Below are 21,275 nucleotides of genomic sequence, written 5' to 3'. Positions count from 1 at the left end.
AGGAGCGAAAGATGTTCCCCGAATCGCGTGATCCGCGAGAATAAAAATCGACCGGTCCGACGCGTTACATTAATTTTTCCAAATTAATCTCCGGCATTAACTTCTAAATTGCACGTGAAAGTCGCTCGTTATGTCGAAGCGGCGCGCACACACGGATTAAGAAGGGCATTATTTCCTCGTTCTTTTTTTTTCCATTTTGATACCTATTAAAAGAGCATTACTCACTTTTACGAGCGTGGCCGTTCGTATTTTTACGACCCCTCTGCGAGCCTCGACTTCGCGTATAATCCCGTTTAAATAAAGATAAGAGACGAAGGATCGCCCGACGTTGTAGGGAGAAAGTGCGCAAGCTTTTGTGTATCATAATGGCGCGCGGTCGGAGCAACAATTTCTGTTACATCGACCGATTTATTTCGCACTATGGAGGAAGAGAAAGAGAGAGAAGAGGGGAGGGGGAGGGGGAGAAAGTCAGTGACATTGAGGCGTGCAGCTACAAGGAAATGCACTCTCAAGAAGGCAAGGAGGCAAATGGTCGGAAAATCATTCGGCGTAACACGTCAACGTAAACCATTTAACGCTACAACACGTGAGAGAGAGACATCTCTTCTTTCCTCTCGTCGATCGTCCTCTGAGGCGGGGAGGGGGAGAGGGAGGGGAAGGAACGGTAAAAGTTCCCTGGACTAAAGTCAACTCGCGCGATCTCTCGGTGCTCCGCAACGCGCTGTCGCGCGCGTGCGAGAGAAAAAAAATATTGCTTCGGAAACAACGTACGAGCGCGGGAAATTAGGCAGTGTCGGTCGGGATACGACGGGATTTCTTTTTTAACATCCCTCCCAGAAGACGAGGATAATCAACTTTACTCGTGTGCAGATGTATAATAGAGAAGATCGCAAACGAGAATTTGCGCCGCGTTAAACGCGGAGATAAAATTCATTATTCTCGTTATTCTCGGGTATAACTCGGTAACTTTCTCTCTCTCTCTCTCTCCCTCTCTCTCTCTCTCTCTCTCCTCGTATCTGTTATATTAATAAACTATTAATATGTGATGCGCTTTAAAATATACGTTGCACATGTCGCTCGAATTATTCGGCTCTTTCTTCCTGTCGCGCACGACAATCGCAGGACAAAGTCGACGAGCGATTTCCCCTCCGCGAAAGAAACAGCGCGAAAGTTCGGTCGCATCGATCATGCGCGAATTGACGCAATTTCGCAGGTTTTTTCACTCGACTCATTGCGACGAGCAGAGCTAAAGTTTTTATGCCTCTCGGCGGCATTTTCGGCCCCTCGGCGTATCGAAGAATCCGATCGTTAAAGTATCCTGTGAGAGATACGAACGCGTTCGTCTCGAGAGATTTATCCTTTTCCGACTTACGCGGCGTCGTGGAAGTGCATTTAAGAGGGTAGGAAGCAGATGGAAAGTGAAAAGGGACTCGCGCACCCGACGATATATTGCGTCGATCCTTTGCCTTTCCATCCGCGAGATCTTGCTATTCTCGTTACGCCGAACCGTCCGTCGTGTTTGCTGTGCAAGTTGTCGAGCCCGTTCGCTCGTCAAACACAGAGCGAGGAACTTAATTGACAAATTGCGAACCGTTTCTGACCGAATTCTGACCGTTTCGTCGGAAACGCTATTGCCGGCCGAATCGTGCAAAACGCTTTCGATGCAATACGGCCGCGTTCGCGTTCCGCCGTAAAACAAGAGCGAGATCCACCGCTCGTTCTCCATAATATCTAGCAACTTCGTATACCACAACCAACCAAACAACCAACCAACCATTCACTCGCGAGTAGTTCCTCGATTGATATAAAACGCGTCCACAATGTATCAATACGCTCGGACGGGGAATTCTTAATTTACGATTTGCTCGCGATTGTAAAACGAAACCCGCATGACGCGTTAATATGTAATCTCCCTCCCTCCCCCCCCTCTCTCTCTCTCTCTCTCTCTCTCTCTCTCTCGGAACTCTCGGAAAATATTTGCAGCCAGATTGACTGAAATTTGAATCGTAATAATGATATGCGCAGAGGCAGCAACGGTAGTCGCAACTGTTACGCACAATTATTACATTGCGCGAAAAGAGAATAACTCGCAGCGCATTCGCGAAAAAATATTTCTCCCGAAAGATCGATTTACATGATATCCACGCGTGGGTGGGTGTATATCACACAATCAAAACGCCGACCGCAAACTCTCATTATTCGATACCGCGATACTGCAGTGACGAGCACAAATTCTGTGCTCGTCAATTGCGTCAAAGTGATCCCCACCTAAGGTTACACCGCAGTAATTTATCAAGCGATTATATTGCACTGCGCGTTTATCTGTCATTAGCGTGCCTTAGCCGAGGACACGCTCACGAGCAGATTCACACGCACCGTTTACTCCCGGCAGGTCCTCCAACGGGAAGGAACCGAGGGGGAGAGAGGGAGGAGAATTCCACGACGCATCGCTCTGAAGAAGGTATCTCGCGTGGAAAAAGAATAACGAGAGATCAAAGAGATATACGATAATCTCTTTCGCTCATAGCTGGATATCAATACTCTTAATATCGTCGTTCTTGCGACGAGAGGCCAAAAATGACGAAAAATTCATGTAACTAGGTAAACATTAATTACGAAAATGCCGCTTATGTAGGCATAATAAAGTTCCCGTGTGTATCTCATTATGCCGCGCCAATTTTCCGCTGCGTTCGCAAGGATGACAAAAAGCAAACAACGAGAAGTGTTTGGTATAGTGTGCGCACTCTCTCTGTCTCTCTCCCTCTCTTCTTGTCTTCCCCTCTTCTTCTTCTCTCTCTCTCTCTCTCTCTCTCTCTCTCTCTCCCTTATTCGCTCGCTCGCTCGCTCGTTTAAAGGCCGGTATAAATAGCCACGTTATGAAATTCCTGCGCGATATTAGAAATTGTTAAAATCGGAAAGCCGCACTTTTTCGATGGAGAGTCCTCGTCGCAAATAGCGCGGGAGAAGCCCGTCATTCCGTTCCGCGCGTCGTTATCGCGATGCGAATTTCTCGCTGATGGCAATTAACGAGAGCGGGATCGTTCAAACACCCGGTCACAAATATGCGGGGAGGAAGGACCGTTGCGATAGAGAGCGAAGGACGCGCGCGCCAGGATCTGGACGGCTGAGGCGACGGTGTCGGGTGAGAGCGACGAAAATGTGGAAATAACGAGGCTCCGCTGGCTGCGAAGGATCGCGCTTCGCGATAGCCGAGTCGATTTTGCTCGCTTTCTATTAAAAATAGAGGGTGAACTCGCGTTGTTCAACAAGGTCCAGCAGCGCGAGCGATAGTTTTCGCTTTATAATTCAATACGGTGGCCAAATATACGTGGGTTTTATACAGTCGGCGAGAGGCAAATTCTCGCGGTCGATGTGCGAAGGATCGTTTAATTTTATCTCTTCGACCTCGCGCGATACAGTGACGGTGGGAAATATCGTCGAAATTCCACGATCTCTCTCCAAATCCAACTTTTGAGAATGAACTCGGGCCTTTTTCTCGCTTTCTCCTCTCTCCTTCTCTCCTTTCCCCCGATGTTGATTAACCTTGTACGGGGCTGTGTGCACGGAACGATCGTAGGATTCGCGTCGACGTTCTTTCCGCATTTTCCCGAGTCGCGGCTCGCAACGGCAAGCACCGGAAACTCCCGCCGGCTAATTCGCCGCCTCGCTCCTACAACGAAATAAACTTCCGAGAATTTTCACGGAACAGCCGTCGAAATGAGCTATTTCGTCCCGACTCCGCGCTCATTCGTAGTTTGAAGGAGCGCGAGGATGCCCTCTCGTAGCTGCCGGGGAACATCGTGGATCTTACATAAGCGGATTTGCCGAGAGGAAATCCTCCCCGCAGATTTTATACAACATAAACTTAGGGAAAGAAGACTCGATCTCTCGCGATAGCATCCGCGCGCGCGCGGATATATCGACGAGCGCGAATCTTAATATTTACGCGTCGCAAACGCGTGGGATCATCATCGAGACTTCCAGCAGAACCACCGCCGGGCACGTGTCTTAGCGTCTAATTCGCGCTCAGGAGAGACGCGAGCGCCACTACAGCGTCTTGAAACCCCCAAAATCAACCCGAATGAAATTACACCTTCCCCAATTCGTCGTCGCACCGCTCGACTGCGTCGAGTTCGCTTTGCCAATTCCCGTGAGTAATTTACACTCTATGAAATATTCAATTAAAAAAACACAAATTTAATTTGCACATGACAAAGTTACCTGCTGCAATTCTATCGCTGCTCTTTTAATCTATTGTATGTAAAACAAATCTGTTATATGGGCAAAATAAAATTTCGTTCAGTATGGCAATCGTGAAGTTGTCCTCAGGCATTGCACCGTCACATCCCGAGTAGAAAAAAAATTAATAGGACTCTGGTAAGAGCCTGATTATTTTTTTCTAATATTAATCAGGCCTTAGTAGGGATAGAAAGATAGGGGTCCTACAAGATGTGTAACAAATGGTTTAACGGGCCCTTATAAGCCCAATATTATAAGAGCCTTATGAAGCAGTATTAATAGGGCCTTATATAGGGCGAAATATTTTTATTATTGCTTGAGTAAAAATATTCATTCTTTTCATTCCAAGGAATTTAGATTGTAATTTTTTTATTTTTTTATAACCTTGTTAGTATACAAGCAATTTTTATTTTAGAAATATAGCATACTTTATAGTAAAATATAGCATTCTTTACACATAAAAATCCTGCTATTGTTTTTATTAAAGTTTGCCGTATTTCAAAACGAAAGCAATACTAGAAAAATCCTTGGGAGAGACTAATGAATATGGCAACTAATAAAACTAATAAAATTTGTTTTTAATTGCGATATGATTAAAAAATCTTTAAAAGAACCAGATAGAGCATACCAAAATAATAATAACTATGGCAATTTTATTACGTGCTTCAGATCTTATTAATTTTCTATAATAAAACCTGATTTTGTACATCTAAAGCATATCCTCTTCAAAGATCCTTCTGAGGCCCACATCAGTTTTCCATGTTAAAACGTTTTATTTCGTACAATCTAAGGCATCCCTAATAAATACTTCTAAGTCTCTTCTCAGTTTTTTCTATCAATGCCTTATTTATTAAATCTAAGGCACCCCTAATAAATCCTTCTAAGGCCCTCATCAGTTTTCCTTATCAAAGCCTTATTTCGTAAAATCTAAGGATATTTCTAAAAAATTCATCTCGGGGCCTGATGTGAAAATAAGGCAATCCTGTTTAGGGCATCCTACTTTCAGCCTTATCGGGGCCTTATGCTTCATGAGGATGGTTCTAACAATTTTGTGCTCGGTCATCGTCTGATTTTTCTCAACCTTCCTACCATAATTATGCAGACTTATGCAGACAGACGAACATTTTTATATCTGGAAGAACAAACGACTTCCAGTTTCGTTAATCTTCCAGCGTCGCTCGAAATGTTTACACTTTCAGAGTTGTATGTCAAACCGCCCATCGAACTCGACCCCTCGTCGATTTCGCTCGATCGCAGTTCGTGCGACGAAAATTCCCGCGCCGCTGAAAGAGCCGATTCTCCTCGCCCGATTTGTTTTCAAGCGTTTCACGTCAACACCGCTCATTATCACGTCCGAATGCATAGCCGTCGTCTCATGCTCTCTATCAGGCATCCACCGTATGCCCGCGATGAGGGGCAGTCGAAGTGGTGTGAGCGCCATGCGACCGCGTGCGCGGCGCACGCGAGCTTAAATTCCGGCAGAACGCGCCTCCGACGAGATTCCGATTTTGGGCGCAACAACGTATGCTTGACACGCGTTATCAACGTCGCTGACGAGGTACCGAGCGAGTGACGATAACGCGGTTAGAAGGCCGGACGCGCGAGGGGATGCAGCCGACGGTTTAGGGACGGCCGCGAATGCGACCGAGTATCGTTTAGCCTGGAATTCTCGCCAGCCCTTCGCCGCCGCCGCCGCGACCGGCGGCGGCGGCGGCGGCGTGGATTAACCGCGACCTGCGATCTATCCGGCGAATGGAAACGTTCCTCGACGATGACCGCGATGTCGGCCGGAAAAGTACCGACGTTGTATTCTCCGCGTGCATTTTTCCGTCGCGCAGACTGGACGGGGCGCCGTCTGGACGCACGCAAACCGCCACCCTCGCCGCCACTCAGCAGCCGCGCTCTTTTCGCGGCGGGTCTCACGCGTGGATGCGCGCGAATGCACAAAGTGCCGGTTAATTGCGAATTCATAAGTTCCGTGGCCGAGAGAGAGAGAGAGAGAGAGAGAGAGAGAGAGGGGAGGAAGGGAGAGAAAACTTCACTACCGAGATAGCGTCGTAGTGGAAGAGTACAAAGATATTGGCGGCAGGGGTAGGAGAAGGTCGGGGGATGATTATTCGCGCGGAAGCATGCGTGGATTCGCCGGCTGTGAAATTCTTTCTCGCGTAATTCGCGAGCGGGCGCGAGCGCGAGCTCAGTCTTCGTCAGAATTTAATTCTAGGTTTAATCGCGGGGCCGCATGATCTGGTGGAAGGGAAACAGAATTAAGCGTGAGCGATGCATACGAGCCTCGAGTCCGAATCGAGACTTTTTCTCTCCTTCCGTGTCTCCTCGACGGACGAGGGTTGATTCAGAGCTAATGAACCGAGGTGACGTTGAGAACGAGGCGAATCCATTACGTGGAATGAGAATTCGCGAGTCTCATGGGCAAGAGAAGGAGGAGGAGCGGGAGGAAAGGGAGGAGGAGGAAGAGCGCGCAATTTCCGGCGATATCTCGATAAACGCAATTTTCTTTTTTTCTTTTATTTGCTCGCTCTCTCTCTCTCTCTCTCTCTCTCTCTCTCTCTCTCTCTCTCTCTCTCTCTCTCTCTCTCTATCTCTCTCTCTCTCTCTCGTCGTCGTCGTAAAATTCGCGAGAAAAGAACCGCGCGGAACGCGGCAGCGAGCTCTCTCCAAATCGTCTGGTCGTTCTGACACGATTAGTCTGTAACCGTTCGGATTACAATTAGCCACATCGAATCCTCGGAGTCCGCGATATGTGACGAGTTCTCGACGAGCTCGTGAAGACAAGCTCCGAGGAGGCGAGCACATTGCAAAAATAACAAATATCCGATAACCGCGCGCGGGCAGAATTTAACACGCCTCTGGTGAACTCCGCCTCGTGCGTGAAGGCCGGCGAGAGGGTGTTATCGGCCGCGAGGAAAGATACCGCAAGCATAAATATTTCTGTACGCAATTTCTCTTTGCGCCACCCTTTCCGCCCGATGCGAACGCGATCGCGATCAAACGCGCGGCATGTTCGGCATGCCGCGCGCGTCGGCGGCAAAAAATATCAAATTCGCGAGAGAGATTATACTTTCTCTTATGCTCTCTTCTCTCTAGAGAGAGAGAGAGAGAGAGAAAAAGAGAGAGGGAAAAGAGAAAGCGAAGAAGAGAATTATCGACTGACGTCACGTGTGATCCGTGCTTATTATTCACCGTGTATACACCGAGGCATTCCCCGTTTATTGAGTCTCAGATCTTTTCTCTTCCTCCCTTCCTCTCTCGCTCTCTCGCTCTCTGTCTGCCTCAGTCCCACCAACAACCCCTCGTCAAGATAAATAAGTTCCTGCCTCATAAATAATACGATAACGAAGCGCGTTTCTTCTTCTTCTTCTTCTTCTTCTTCTTCTTCTTCTTCTTTTCTCTTTCCTCTTTTTCGTAGCCCTAGGGCGCCCTAGGGCGGCGTAGGTCAGCGGTAAAGGTGAAATTTGCCGACTTATGCGGCCGCCGGTCGTAAATTTTATCCGCGAAATTAAACATTTTCTTAGGCCGCGGGAACGCGGCGGGATGAGGCGCACATAGCCGGGCATTTATATTTTAGCAGGACTGTTCGCCGGTTCTCCTTTATTTCTATCACGCGGCGGCGGTCGAGCGGAGGACCGCGACCTTTTTTCGTTTTTTACCCTGCCCCTTATTGTACAGCAGGCGCGCTCAGAATGCAAAGGGTGCTGGCGTGTAGCGCACACACATCCCTCTCGCAGAGGGATAAATAGATGGAGGGTATAAAAATTTTACCCGCGTCATTGTGCGTACGCGCATACGCGGGTCTACCGCGATACCGTGCGCGTATCTAACGAATAAGAGCTACGCATACACACGCATGCACACACACACACATACACACACACACACACAGAACCACCGCACAAACCAGGATCGCAAATTATATCCTTTGAAACCAGTCCGGAGCCGAGGGGAAAGAGTGATCGAGTGAGTGTACATCGCTCAGCGGTAACTCAACATCAATATGTTGTAATTTCCCCCACTTAACGATATAACCGTCGCACATACAACACGTGTTACATTGCGCTTACATCGTTGAATGGGCAGTTACAACGTTGATATTGTTAGCGGTGTTACTGTCGATTGATTGATGTTTGCCGAGTGTCACGTGTGATATCGCGAGGTGACGAGTGTCCGTTGTATTAACCGGCACGGGCAAGGATCAAACACGGATGCCTGATGGTTTAGCCGGACGGTTTATCCTTTGGACACACACGCACGAATATATAATTTATGTGTAACACCGTCACGCGTAACATCCCTGTGACACGGAGCGGCACATCCAGCGAGAAAGCCATCTCCGTGGGAGCGGAGCTTCCTCGTTTCCTCGCTACGCTGGCAAGTGGAAGCAGACGTCAGCGCGTACGGCCGACAGTAGTAAAGGCACGCGTCGCGTCAGACGCACACGCGACAGGATGCACCGCACCGCACGGCACGGCACGGCGCCGCGACGCGACGCGACGCGTCGCACCGTGCCGGTCGGGCTGATAAATGGACGGATGAATGGATGGATGGATGGACACAGGAACGCCGAGCATCGAATCCGGGATTAACGGATTAACGGGACTCCGATCACGCGACGATTAGAGGATGACCGGGCGAAAAACACAGCGGACGATCTCGCGGCGTATCGCGCGAACTCGGCACCTGCCTCCCCCCCTCCCCCCTCGCCCGGCTGTGACGCGTTTCACGGCGGTTGAAGAGACGGGGGAGGCAGAAACGGATGAAGAAGACGCGCGATGGTGACGGTGACGGTGACGAGGAGTAGTAATGCGTAAGCCGACGCTCTCGACCTCTTACCTTTCTACGTCACGACGAGATGCACGCGTCGAAATCCGTCCACGCCATTCTCTCTCTCGAGCACAGCACCGCACTGCACCATACACAGACCATACACTTGAGCAACACCTCCCCTCCGCCGCCGCCGGTCGGTCTCTGTCTCGTCCTATATCTCTCGTTCCTTCCGACTACCCCCTTCTCGTCTTGATCCACCTATCTGTTCCTCACCCTCACTCTCTCTGTCTCTCTCTCGCTCTCTTTCTCTCTCCTCTCTCTCTCTCTCTCTCTCTCTCTCTCTCTCTCTCTCTCTCTCTCTCTCTCTCTCTCTCTCTCCCCCTTCCTCCCTCTCTCTTTCTCTCTCTCTCCCTCCCTCTCTCTTTCTCTTCCTCTCTCTCCCTCTCTCTCTCTCTCTCTCCCCCCTCTGTCACGCCGGCAGGAGAAACCCTTCGCGTCCGTCGTCGGCCTCCCTTTTCTCCGGCGTCTTCTTCTCGCTCTCGGAGGTGACGATCGAGCCGTGTTAATGAGCGTGACGTTGCGATCGGGCACGACCGCCGATGATGATCGACGGTGACGGTGGTGGTGATGATGACAGTGATGATGATGATGATTATGTTAGTGATGATGATGATAACGATGACGACGACGGCGACGACGACGACGACGACGACGACGACGACGACGACGACGACGACAGTGACGACGACGACGGCAAGGACGACAGCGGCGACGTCGTCGACGACGGAGGACGTGATTAGGAGGAAGAGGAAGAAGAAAAGGAAGCGCCTCCCTGCGGCACGCGCGCGCGCGAGAGAGAGAGACGATCCAGCATCCAGCTACGCCCGTGACAGCGTCTGGGCAACTACTGAGGATCTGCGCGGTTCCGGCGCAAGCTGTGTCGTTCCCATTTTGACCGGACACGGCGCCACCGCGAACCACCCTTTTCGCCGAGGGTGAAGGCGAGGGATCAGGCTACTGGTACACGCGGCTTCGGAATAGAAAGATACCCGCGCGGACTGGACTGATGGCTAACAATATTACGATATATTAGGAAATATATAAACACTCGGCCCTTTCTTTCCACCATATTTTCACGCCGATACTCACGTCGATACCGCGCGATTGATTTCGATATTTCATGAACCACCACTACTGCCAGCAGCATCCGAGAGACGTGCAGATTCCTTTCCTCTCCTCCTCTTTTTCTCCTCGGATTTCCCGTAAATCTCGAGACGCGAGTCTCGAGGCTCCTGCTGGCGACGAACTGTTTTGCCAATTAATCGCATACTCGGATGCGACGGATTCGTGAGATTAGTTACAACGTCTCCTCTTATCTTTGTTTCTAATTAATTTCTAATTAATTAATAACCTACAGCAAAATATGTATCAATGTTCCCTAAGATGAGCATCCTTGGTACATTATGAGAAAAAGAGAGTGACTAGAATTGCATGGCGTATGTTGCAAATTAAATTTGAATATGTCTCCTGCGAGAGCTCAGTTTCGCCGCCTCCGAATTGTTATTCTTCTTGGTCGCGCGCATTCGGGAAGAGAGAGAGAGAGGCGAGACGTATCGACGCTCACTTAAGATTCCATTTGATTAAAGTTTATCGGGACCGGCACACACCGGCGCCGTGCTGCCTGCCAGGTACAATGCCGATCGAGGCCGCGAAGATTACGCGGCATCTCGCGAGATGAGCCGCCGAGCGCGGTCGATACGGCGCACGATGTTGGAGGCGACCGCAGCCCAAGCCGGCGAGCGATATCGTACGTCGTTAAAAAGGTGAAGCCACCCCCTTTTATCCGTCGCGGCACGATCGTCAGTAAATTCGACGGGCTACGTGACGGGATCTCGTTACAATTTACTACTGAGAACCGGACGTGTAAATAGCGACGAACAGGCGATATTTCGCGATGTTACCTCGTGATCGGAATCACGAGGTCCAAGGAGTCAAGACACCGGAAGTGATCCTGCACCCTTCGTGCACCTCGCGTCACGATGCGTCCAGCTTCGGTCTCTTCGCGCGCTTCCAGAAAATCCCACAAAATAGCTCGTTTTAAATATATTAAAACTGCGAATTTTAATTAATTCGTGAGAAATATGACAATATTATTCGTGTGTTCGTTCGACATTATATTTGCTTGGGAAATTGTATAATTTTATGTATATTTTACAAAAAGTAGGATTAATCGTTAAATACGAATATTATATATGAAATTATTTAATTTCCTCAGTCTGAATAACTTTGTAGGCGTACGCCGACATAATTACACAGAAATATATATAATTATTATATACAAATTATATATCTGAGGGGAATTATAATCAAAATCCGAGAATGGGGTACCCCTCTAAATATATGTACACGTGCTTCTACCAACCTTCATATAATGACCTTATAAAATGATGTAAAATTTAAAAGCGAAGCTAACAACGCTCGACACACACACACACACACACACGACAGCCGTCGAATTTATTCACGAGTCGAACGAACGATTCGTTGCGAAGATCAATTTTCCGGTCATGTCCGTATCATTATTAGTAATTAGCCTTGTCAATAGACGTAACATCCGCGTATGTTTACGCGGAGCTGTCGTTAATCCTAAATTAGCGCGAACCGCAATTAAATAAATAACGAACGGGGCAATAATAGACTGGTAATTTAGCGGGCGATTAGGAGATCAATTAACTATAACACAGGGAGAGGGGTGGCTGACTCATAGAAATAATAATTGTATCTCGAACAAGCCGTCGATGTCGTAACGAAGTAACCCGGTATTCCGGCGTCAGTCGGAATTGGCAGTGTCAGCGGGAGGATATCGAAGGTCGAGGGTTTTCGGGACCCTTGTCGATTAAAAGCGCCGATAAAAGTCGCGCTCGTGCTGTTGCAATCGCGGGCATCGCTTGCGCTCGCCGCATTGGTATCGCCGCCGTGTTTTGTCGACGGACACGTGGCGTTGGAGCAAAATCACGGATATCAATCGCAAATAATAATCGCAGACTCCCCGTTTGAAATCGCTCGCGTAAAATCGGGCTCATTAGCGAGTACGCGTCGCTTGAAATTGTCACTTCGCTCAACCAATTATCGCCTGAAATTCACGCTGTTTGAAATCGAATCGCGTCTATTGGGAAATACTGCCGCCGGTGCGCGATCTCGATATCATCGACGCTGCTCGAGATATGACCGCGGCTCGTTCGAAATCGCCGGCGACGGGGGCGATCGAACAATTGGTCGTCGACCGGCTGAAAAGCGGCACGACGGCGGATGAGGAAGCGGGCAATTTCGATTACGCGGTTGCGATAAATCGTTGGAGCATGAGACTGCTGGGCATGTGGCCGCTGGACACATCGCGTCTCTCCCATCTCAGATGCGGCCTGAGCTTCGGAACGATGCTCGTCATCAACTGTCCCGCGATAGTGTATCTGTTTATGATAACGAACTGGGTGGCGATAATGAATCAGGCCAACTTGACATTCCCGTTATTCTTCGCATATGTGAAATTCGTTCTCATGAAGACGAAGGCGAAAAACTTGCGGCTCATCCTGCGGAGCATGAGCCGCGATTGGGCCAATTATCGTTACTTGTCGGCGCGAGACCGACGTGCCATGTTCCATTACGCGAAGAAAGGCAGGCAGATCAATGTGTTTTGCTTCGTATGGATGATGTTAGCGGTCGGAGGTGAGAGGAATCACGAGACGCGTCTTCGAACTCTGAACGAATGCTCTCTCGTTCGGCGCGTGAACCTGGAAAAATCGGCTGTTTCAATTCCTGTGTTATTTCTGTCATTCAATTGTGTTACCTTCACGCCAATACGTTAAATGCCGTGTCGATGACCGGCACTACCAGATTTCACTAGCATTACCATATTTCACTAAATTACCTATAAATTGCATGTATAATTAATCATACTTGAAAAATCGACTAGAGAAATGAAACGAGATAAAAGATTCATGCAGATACACGAATTGCACTCATCTATGTATCTTCGACAAGAGCCAATCGCCAGCTGTGCTTTCGCGCAATCAACGAACACTAACGCGATAATCAACACGTTAAATCGTCATTTAATTATCACTCATCATCACCGACAAATTCGCGAATCGCGCGATAATAACACGAACGATACTTCACTGCAGTGTACATAATAACGCCGCTCGTTGAGAGCGCGTGGCTGAGCGGGCAGCTTGCAAACGCGACCAGCAGCAGATTGCCCACCGACGTGTTCTTTTCCCTGGAGCAACCGTACGCGTACGAGATGATGTACGTCGGACAGTCGATCATAGGCCTGATCAGCGGCACGGTGATATTCTCCGTCGACTGCTTCATCTGCATCGTTGTGTTTCACGCGTGTGGACAGCTGGACGTGTTGGCCGCGACCTTGGAGCGGTACGACGGCACCGTCGAGCACGATGGCACGAAGGACGCGTGTTTCCGCTCTTGCGCGTGCTTGCCGTGTATCGTGAAGCGGCATGTGCACATTCTCAAGTATGGCTAAGTCTCGACCGCGTCTCCGCGGCGGGTGAAATTTGCGCGTGCCGAGTGTAGATTCTTCATTTCTCGAGATTCACGAGAGATTGTTGATGGTTCCTATTAACGGCGGTGTTTCAGTTACATGAACGTCGTGGAAAAATCCTTCAACAGCTTCATCCTGTTCCAATTACTGCTGACCACTGTTATTCTGGCACTGCAAGGCTTCCAGATCGTCTTGGTAGTGTCTATAAATAAGTATATGTATACGAAACTATACAAGTATATACGGTACCGTAGCGTATTGTTCTTGAATCGCGCTATTTAAAAAATATGTGACATACTTACGTGTGTTCCGATAGAAATCACTAAGGTAACACGAAGTGTCCTTGAAATAGTTCTCGCTAAACTCCGGAACTCTAAATGCTCCGCTCGTCTCGAAGATGAAAGAAGAATGACGCACGGTCTTCGATCTTCATCCTCGAGGCGAGAGTTGGCCGGAAAACTTTGGTGACCTATAACGGAAGTATTGACTTTCGGAAGAGCAATATGTTATATTTTGTATTTTCTTTTCACAAAATGATGCGCATTGTGTTGTGGATGATATATAGATACGAGTCACTGCAAGAAAATTTCCTGTTTCAGTTTGTTCGTGACAACAATGTTACCGGTTTCCTTTCGTACATCATATACGGGGTATTATTTACATACTATATGTTTATATATTGCTATGTTGGAGAGTGCATTATCGAAAAGGTAATTCACGAGTACTAATCTCCCTCCAATTGCATCTTCCCTTTCTTTTGTTTCATAAAATTTTGAAATAATAATGTAGGATAAATCATCTAAGAATATAAAAGAATATCTAAGAATATAAAAAAGGAATATTAATGATGTGAAAATCTCAGAACAGATTTTTTTTTAAGAGAGCGCGAAAGGAAATCTATATTATAGATTGTAACATATAGATAGCGAATTACTCGAACTCGCGATTTACTTTGAGAGACTTAAAATGATCTAATAGAACTCTTTAATCTTCTGTAATGTAATAATTAACTAACGTAATTTTCGTGCATGGCGACGAGAAGAGCGAAAATATTGGAAGAACTGCATATAATCTAAAATGGATCAATTTCCCGCCGAATTATGCTCGACCTATTATATTGTTAATAACACGCTCAAGGAGACCCTGCAAAATTACCGCTGGGAAATTCGCCATAATGTCCCTCTCTTACTATAAAACAGTAAGTTTTCTTTCCACCACAAAAATTAATCTTCCAAACTTCCTTTCCAACTTATTAATATTAATTATTATTAATATTAATTAATCCGTAATCTATTCTATACGCACAAAGATTATAATGACATCGCTATCGTATGTGTCCGTTCTTATGGCGTTTAAATAAATGACACTGACTGGTAAATGGCAGTAAATATTTGCAATGTATTATTTGCCACATATCGGATTATACAAAAAAAAGTATTACAAAATGCCAATAGATATTCTAGAGGTAATATTTTTTCAATATTGTCGAAATATAAAAGAATTATCCCACTCTTATATGTGACCGCTACTAACGTAACCAACTGTTTTCAGTTAGAAGAATAAAAAGAAGACAAAACGAAAAATAGTAAAATACTTGAGTTCTTGATAAAAATAGATATAAATAAAAATTACTTATAACTACTATGTACTTTTCTTCTTTCTCCTCCTTGAATCGCATATTCTTTGAGGAATTCAAAGTCGACTTTTCTTAAATGAAAATTCTTTATCTCCTTGTTTTATAATAATTTACTTTGTAACAAAAAAAAAACGTTATCAAAATTTGTACGTAATTCGGCAAAGAATATGAGATGTACAAAAAATATATCACGTTGCAATAACTATAAACCAGAAAAATATAAAAAAAGAAAGAATTCTAAGTGATAAAAAATTACAATGTAAAAAAATTGAAAATCAAGATATAAAATATTGATTACAACAAAACCTAAAATAACTTGTAGTACATAATTAATTAAGCCTCAATGAACCAATGAATAATAATTAATATTGCGACACTTCTGCGTTGACCAGGTGGGATTTTCGTAACATAATAATAATAATAATATGATTGCGGTACTCGAAAAAGCTCACATTACGAAAACAGTCTTCATACTCATTTGTGCACTTCCCAATCGTTATGAATAAGTAAATGCCTTTGGAAAGCACGAAATCTAACATACAATTTGCTACATTTGTTACAAATGTAATACTTTCCGTAGACATCGTGTGACAAATGATGCACTGTTTTCAGATGATGCACTAATGACGATTTATATCTGTAAATTCGTTTGTCATATGAATACATATTCCATATTTACAGAAAGCACGCTTGATCATTTGTGTTCTTACCTGTATATTTTTTGGCAAATGTGACATTTGAAATCTTCCTTGTCGAAACTGCAATGAGTAAAATGTTTCCTAAACTTGTTCTCGTTGAACAGCCTACTACACTGAGTACACTGGATAACATATAAATCTGAAGGCAAAAATGATCCATCACGTATACCTATTATAAGAGCGAAGGCAATTCAAATACAATAGAAACTGAGATTGACACTTCTTTTTCATTTACCTTTCTTACTCCTGTGTGGTCGGTTTTTGGAAACGAAAGCTTTGGTTGAGGCAGTAATTTGATCTTGAGAAGCTTTGCATATCTCCAACGAAATGCCTTCTATATTCTTCTCGAAATGTTCCGTTTTATCGAGATCTTTTTTATGTCCCGTAGATCCCGTTGATTCGTCATCAGAGTGCGTGATGGGTTCTGCAGAATGCGTTTCCACGTGGTTCTCTTGCAATCTCGTATCGGTTTCCGAGTAAAAAATTTCCAAGTCGCTTTGCTTTACAGGTGTTGGCGCACTAGCGTCGTTCTCTGTTAACTTCGTTGTGTCACAGCTACTAATGTTGTTGCAATCACACGCGCTCTCTTTCGTGACGCACGTGTTCTCAGCTTCCTCGTAGCGGAAAATCTTTTTATCGAAATCGTCTATGTCAGCGAATATATGATAATAATCGCTAGTATACAAATCATACGCGCAGGGTGTGAAGAATTCCGTCTCCATGTTGCTGTTAACATCTCTCGGAACTGAATCCTCGCACAATATGAAGTCTTTGTCACAAGACGTACAATTCGCACAAGTACAGGTGCACAATACTTCAGACGCGAATAAGAAATTCGATCTGGTGTTCTTGCTCATCGAATCATCTTCCAAGTTATCTCTATCCTCGGAAAACTCGTAACTCAATAGATCCTTTCGAAACGCTGCATCCTGCTGCATCGTGTTGCACTCTGTTGATTTGCCAGAAATGACACTGTTACAAACCGTATTACGCTTCTTCTCGGGATTGTAAATATTGTTATCGCGATATAAAATATCGTCCAATTTCGTCTCAACGTCCATGATGTCGGTAAATACTTCGTCGCCGAAAAACTTATCGTTCGTGACATTTTGCACGGCTGTCTGGTCCGTCGCATCAACAACACCTGGAACAATAGTAGATCCAGTGTCAAGTCCTGACAACTTAGCTGTCTTTCTATTATCGGATTTGCGACTCGCTGCTCCCCTTGATTTTTTAAACATACATTTTTCCTCTTTACCGCTGAGTTTATTGTTTATCTTCTTCGTCGAGGTATCTCCCTTGTGACCTAGTGAAGCATACAGCGTTTCTAATTTGCCAATCGTCTGCAGTGCATTTTTGACTTTCTTCTTATTATTCCAGTTCAGTGCATCGTACCGCGTGTCTAAAGGATGGTGCACTTGTTTCCTCTGATGGTGCGACTTCGGCGACGCGACCTTATTGTACTTGCTGTTCTTGTCCGAGTCGGCTCTGGATAATGTTGTATTTGAATCGAAAGACATATTTGTATCCTCCGTGTTGGATATGAAGGAGATGTCGTTCTTGTTCAGTATGAGTGTTTTGCAATTCTTGTATGCCTTCGCATTGCTGCTCCTCAAAATATTCGGCAGATTTCGCGTGGGTTGCGCTGCGACTTGTGCATTCGCATCGTCGTCTGGGAGACCATTCTCACTGGCTCCCACTTCGGGAAACACATACACGTAGCCGTTTTCCATACTTTCTTCGCCGATAATTCGCAGTTCTTTCCCCATGTGCTCTGTGCTTCGTCGTACCTTTAGGCAATAAACAAGACATTAGTGTCGTCGCTGCAAGCGATCGTGATGCGGACGTTTATACGGACGAAATCGCACGTAGCGTTTCTATTGTATCACCGACTGATTGATCATCAGATTCATAATTACATCATGCAATTACGTGATGATATATCTGATTTCGACGATACAGATACTGTAGGTATGCACGTTCGCTTAAATCCGTTTAAAGCCAACTTGAAAAACGGAAATATCGATAATTATATCAATGAATTATAGCAATGAAATAACGCTCTCCCTCCGTATACATAGATACGATTTCATAACAATGTTATATAGTGCACAGACTTAATATTGGTCCATCTGATCCCCGTCATAAAACTTCAAAATAACGTTAAGATTAAGATCGTGAACTCAAGAATTCTATCGCAAAGTACGAACCGTTTAAGGTTCTTGCGAACTAATTCGTCCATTGTTACAAGATGACAAAAAGAAAACGTCGAATTTAGTCACAAGCGTAGCGATAATCCAAATGTCAAATGTATACACAGATAAGTCAAAGTGCAAACACTACGCTTACGGTGAGCGATAAGATATCTTACTGATAAAAGACGCGTGTTTTATCGTTTACATAATTAATTCAACGCGAAATTTAAGATATTTTTAACACGGGGGGACTCTTGCGCGTTCACACATGTGAAACGTGGTCTACAATGACAGTAAGCGGTAAGAAGTAAGCGTAAGCCGTAAGAAATAAACCAATCACAGTCGATTATGAGAAAAATAATCAACTGTAGTTGGTCCATTTCTTACTTACTGTTCACGTTTACTTCTTACTGCTTGCGACCGTTGTAGACCACGCTTGAGTCTGTGAACGTGCATGGACACAAAAGTTGATCACCAACGCATCTCTGATCGTATACGCGGAACGATAAAAAAAAACGACGCGATAAATGCCGGCTAAACGCAGAATAGGACGCGCATATATATTCCCTTTATTGTCGAAAATCACGAAATCAGCGATCGATATTTTTTCAATTAATATACCATCACACACAAGTGTTTTCGTTGTCAATGAACTTGGTTTGACAGCTGTTTACTAATCTTCTGTGTTGTAACGAAACAACTCAACGACGATCTCGGAGAATACTGTCAATGCAAACACTACTAATCCATCGATCGCTTACGGCGAACTAAACGAACGAACGAGCAAGCCCCTATCAGAGCTAGCCGGCTCGCTCACGGAGACACACAAAAGAGTGTCTCTTACCGTTAAGCAGAAAAAGAAACCTGAGAAGTCCTTGGGACCGTAATAAACACCAGGGAGATTCCTATGGTCCTCGGATCATAAACATTACCGCTCTCAACGTGGTAATGTGCGACCCTTCCGATTTCTAAATACTATACATGATACATTCACACTGACCGCTAGTGGATTCTGCGAAAAGCCTGTCTGACGCAATTGTTTGTCCCCGTCGATATAACACATATACAAGACACAGAGGTCACTCTGCGTGAAACAAAAAAACAGAAGATTCGATGTAGTCCGATAGAGTCCGGTATATAATGGCTTATTCTGCACTCTTTTATCGTTAAAAATGATTCGAAAAGTGGTTTATAAGATTCTAAGTAGGTTATAAGCTTCGATCGGCTGTAAGCCACTCTAAAGTCACTTTTAGTGATGAAAGAGGGTTCAGAATATGGGCAAGAGTACAGGCTCCTTACATAACACATAACACATAAGAGAATAAACCAATTAGTTTTCTTCATTTGCCTCCTCAGGACAGAAATGAAGAACTCTGATTGGTTGATTCTCTCATGCGTTATGCAGAAGTCTGTACTCTGGCCCTATAGGTCCGTCGCTGGAACCGTTATCATTTCAGTCTGAAGTGCGGTCCGTTAGACCAATTCCGTCTCATAATTGTTTAACTTCACGTCTTTGACGTTCAGGGGAACGGAGGGAACTTTGGATTATGATTTAGGAGGCAACAAATCTATTGTGAGGTGTAACAAGTAACACGGTAATAAAGTATTTTATTGGATTAAACGAAGGTGTATAAATTCGGAAAGCAATACATCTGTAAATGGATTGACTTTCGCTTGTGCAAAAAAAACAATGAGTATATAAAATAAATAAAGTGTGAAATATTTTCTTCCCTCACACTCTGATCTTGTAATATTTGTTACATTACAGTATTCTGTAATTACCTAATATAGACAAAAGATCACCAATCGTTGTCATCATAAAGGTCTTCATTATCATTTTTTAGGCTTGAAAATAAGACATCCATCACTTTGGGTCGGGGATCTTCTTTGATCTTTGTTGGCACCGCTTCTGATTGTCCCAACATCCACTCTAATTCTGCATAATAAAATAGTACTGTATACAATGTATATTTCTTTTGTTTTATATTTTGCAAAAGGTGCTTTAGAGCCAAGTATATTACCTGCTTCTGTCAATTTCATGCCACGGAGTTCAAGTGGTCCAATAATTTGTTTGACTATGCTTCCATTATGATAGATGAATATTGTAGGAAGATTACTATCTAGCCAGTTATAGATACAAGTGGTGGAGATGCTCTTTAAAAACTTTGTAGTAGGAAACTTTTTTGCAAGATTGGTGAGATACTGATTGATTAGAGTACAAAGTGGAATACTGAAAACAGATAAGTTTTCAAATAAGTTTTCAGGCTAGTAGGGTGTGAAGATCATGAAAAGTTACTGCTTCATTGTTGTACCCAGATTTGTAGAGATGTAAAATAACCCAGATGTCCTCCCCAGCATTGTTAACTTCTTGAACATAATCCTCCGCTGATATTTCTCGTACTTCTCCATATTTTGATTTATTAGCTAGCTCTTTCAACTCCGCTATTCTCTTTTGTCGATATGCTTCGAGTACCCTTTCATCTTCTTCATCCTCTAGTTCATCTAATTCATCTAAAGACTTGTCCTCCAAGTTGTCAGGGGCTGATCAAATGAACAATAAATTATTATGAACTACAAATCTGTCAAAAGAGATGTGCGGTTGAAGGTTAAAATATGCAATTACCACATCCTGTTTTTTTATCTATAGTATTCTCCAAGAGATTTACTATTTGATCCTCGGTAACTTCTTTCTCCTTCTCAGGTATAATACCTTTTCTTCTGAGGATATCGTTCCATTCAGTATCTTCATTTGGATCTTGCTAAAAGAAATCAATTTAAGAGTGTCCTGAATATATTATAAAATAATATATTCGAAAATTTAAATAAAATATGCATTTTAGAACCTACAGTCATGTTACCATATAAGGAGTCATGCGTAACTAACCTCTACTCATGCTCATATTGTAACAAGTTCAAAATTCTGTTACTGATACTTACCATTCTGGAATATTTGTATCAAGTGTTTGTATTTCAAGAGTTTTGTAGCTTGAAATTAACTCCAAGTACTTTGAATTTCTTATATTTATCAAATATTCGTAGTGACGATTGAGATATAACACGAGAGCTGAAGACAGCTGATTTACTTTCCACCACAAAGATACGTGATCTCATACACACACATAGCACCGTCGACACAGTTATTGTGACCATATAGTGATCTGCTCAGAAAA

The 21,275-nt window shown here is 44.7% G+C and overlaps 4 protein-coding genes across 11 annotated transcripts in view; 1 reads left to right on the top strand and 3 right to left on the bottom strand.

Annotated features, from left to right (window-relative positions):
- The window catches only part of Task6 (TWIK-related acid-sensitive K[+] channel 6), an 88,173-nt gene extending 78,831 nt beyond the window's left edge, over positions 1-9,342 (bottom strand). For all 4 annotated transcript variants that reach the window (XM_025304588.1, XM_025304586.1, XM_025304596.1 and 1 more), the window contains exon 1: positions 9,085-9,342. The gene's annotated coding sequence lies outside the window, so the exon portion shown is untranslated. The remainder of the gene's footprint in view (positions 1-9,084) is intronic.
- Positions 9,343-12,377: 3,035 nt separating this feature from the next.
- Positions 12,378-13,902, top strand: LOC105181214 (uncharacterized). Its single transcript, XM_025304111.1, has 4 exons — positions 12,378-12,741; positions 13,200-13,548; positions 13,672-13,821; positions 13,893-13,902. The coding sequence occupies exons 1-4, from the start codon at positions 12,378-12,380 to the stop codon at positions 13,900-13,902; spliced, it is 873 nt and encodes a 290-aa protein (XP_025159896.1).
- On the bottom strand, positions 13,651-19,361 carry LOC105181197 (zinc finger and SCAN domain containing protein 4D). 5 transcript variants are annotated; one of them, XR_849605.3, is made up of 5 exons: positions 18,727-18,918; positions 16,146-17,700; positions 15,923-16,049; positions 13,879-14,045; positions 13,651-13,778 (listed from the first exon to the last, which is right to left on the bottom strand). XR_849605.3 is itself a non-coding variant. In XM_011137820.3 (5 exons), exons 1-5 carry the CDS (start codon positions 18,727-18,729, stop codon positions 15,687-15,689), a joined length of 1,749 nt encoding a protein of 582 aa, XP_011136122.1. In that variant the 5' UTR covers positions 18,730-18,918; the 3' UTR covers positions 15,533-15,686. The 5 variants fall into 5 exon arrangements, 4 of the variants coding, with proteins under 4 accessions (XP_011136122.1, XP_011136121.1, XP_011136119.1 ...); XM_011137820.3 differs by lacking the exons at positions 13,651-13,778; positions 13,879-14,045 and adding an exon at positions 15,533-15,849 and having other exon boundaries at positions 16,146-17,054; positions 17,154-17,700; XM_011137819.3 differs by lacking the exons at positions 13,651-13,778; positions 13,879-14,045; positions 18,727-18,918 and adding exons at positions 15,533-15,849; positions 18,950-19,361.
- Positions 19,362-19,699: 338 nt separating this feature from the next.
- viaf (viral IAP-associated factor) lies at positions 19,700-21,228 on the bottom strand. Its single transcript, XM_011137813.3, has 5 exons — positions 21,043-21,228; positions 20,729-20,864; positions 20,418-20,646; positions 20,127-20,335; positions 19,700-20,041 (listed from the first exon to the last, which is right to left on the bottom strand). Exons 1-5 carry the CDS (start codon positions 21,043-21,045, stop codon positions 19,905-19,907), a joined length of 714 nt encoding a protein of 237 aa, XP_011136115.1. The 5' UTR covers positions 21,046-21,228; the 3' UTR covers positions 19,700-19,904.
- Positions 21,229-21,275: the final 47 nt, after the last annotated feature.

The sequence above is a fragment of the Harpegnathos saltator genome, unplaced genomic scaffold, assembly GCF_003227715.2.
Source record: "Harpegnathos saltator strain DR-91 unplaced genomic scaffold, Hsal_v8.6 scaffold119, whole genome shotgun sequence".
NCBI classification, from domain to species: domain Eukaryota; kingdom Metazoa; phylum Arthropoda; class Insecta; order Hymenoptera; family Formicidae; genus Harpegnathos; species Harpegnathos saltator.
This window is presented reverse-complemented; position numbering and strand designations above follow the sequence as displayed.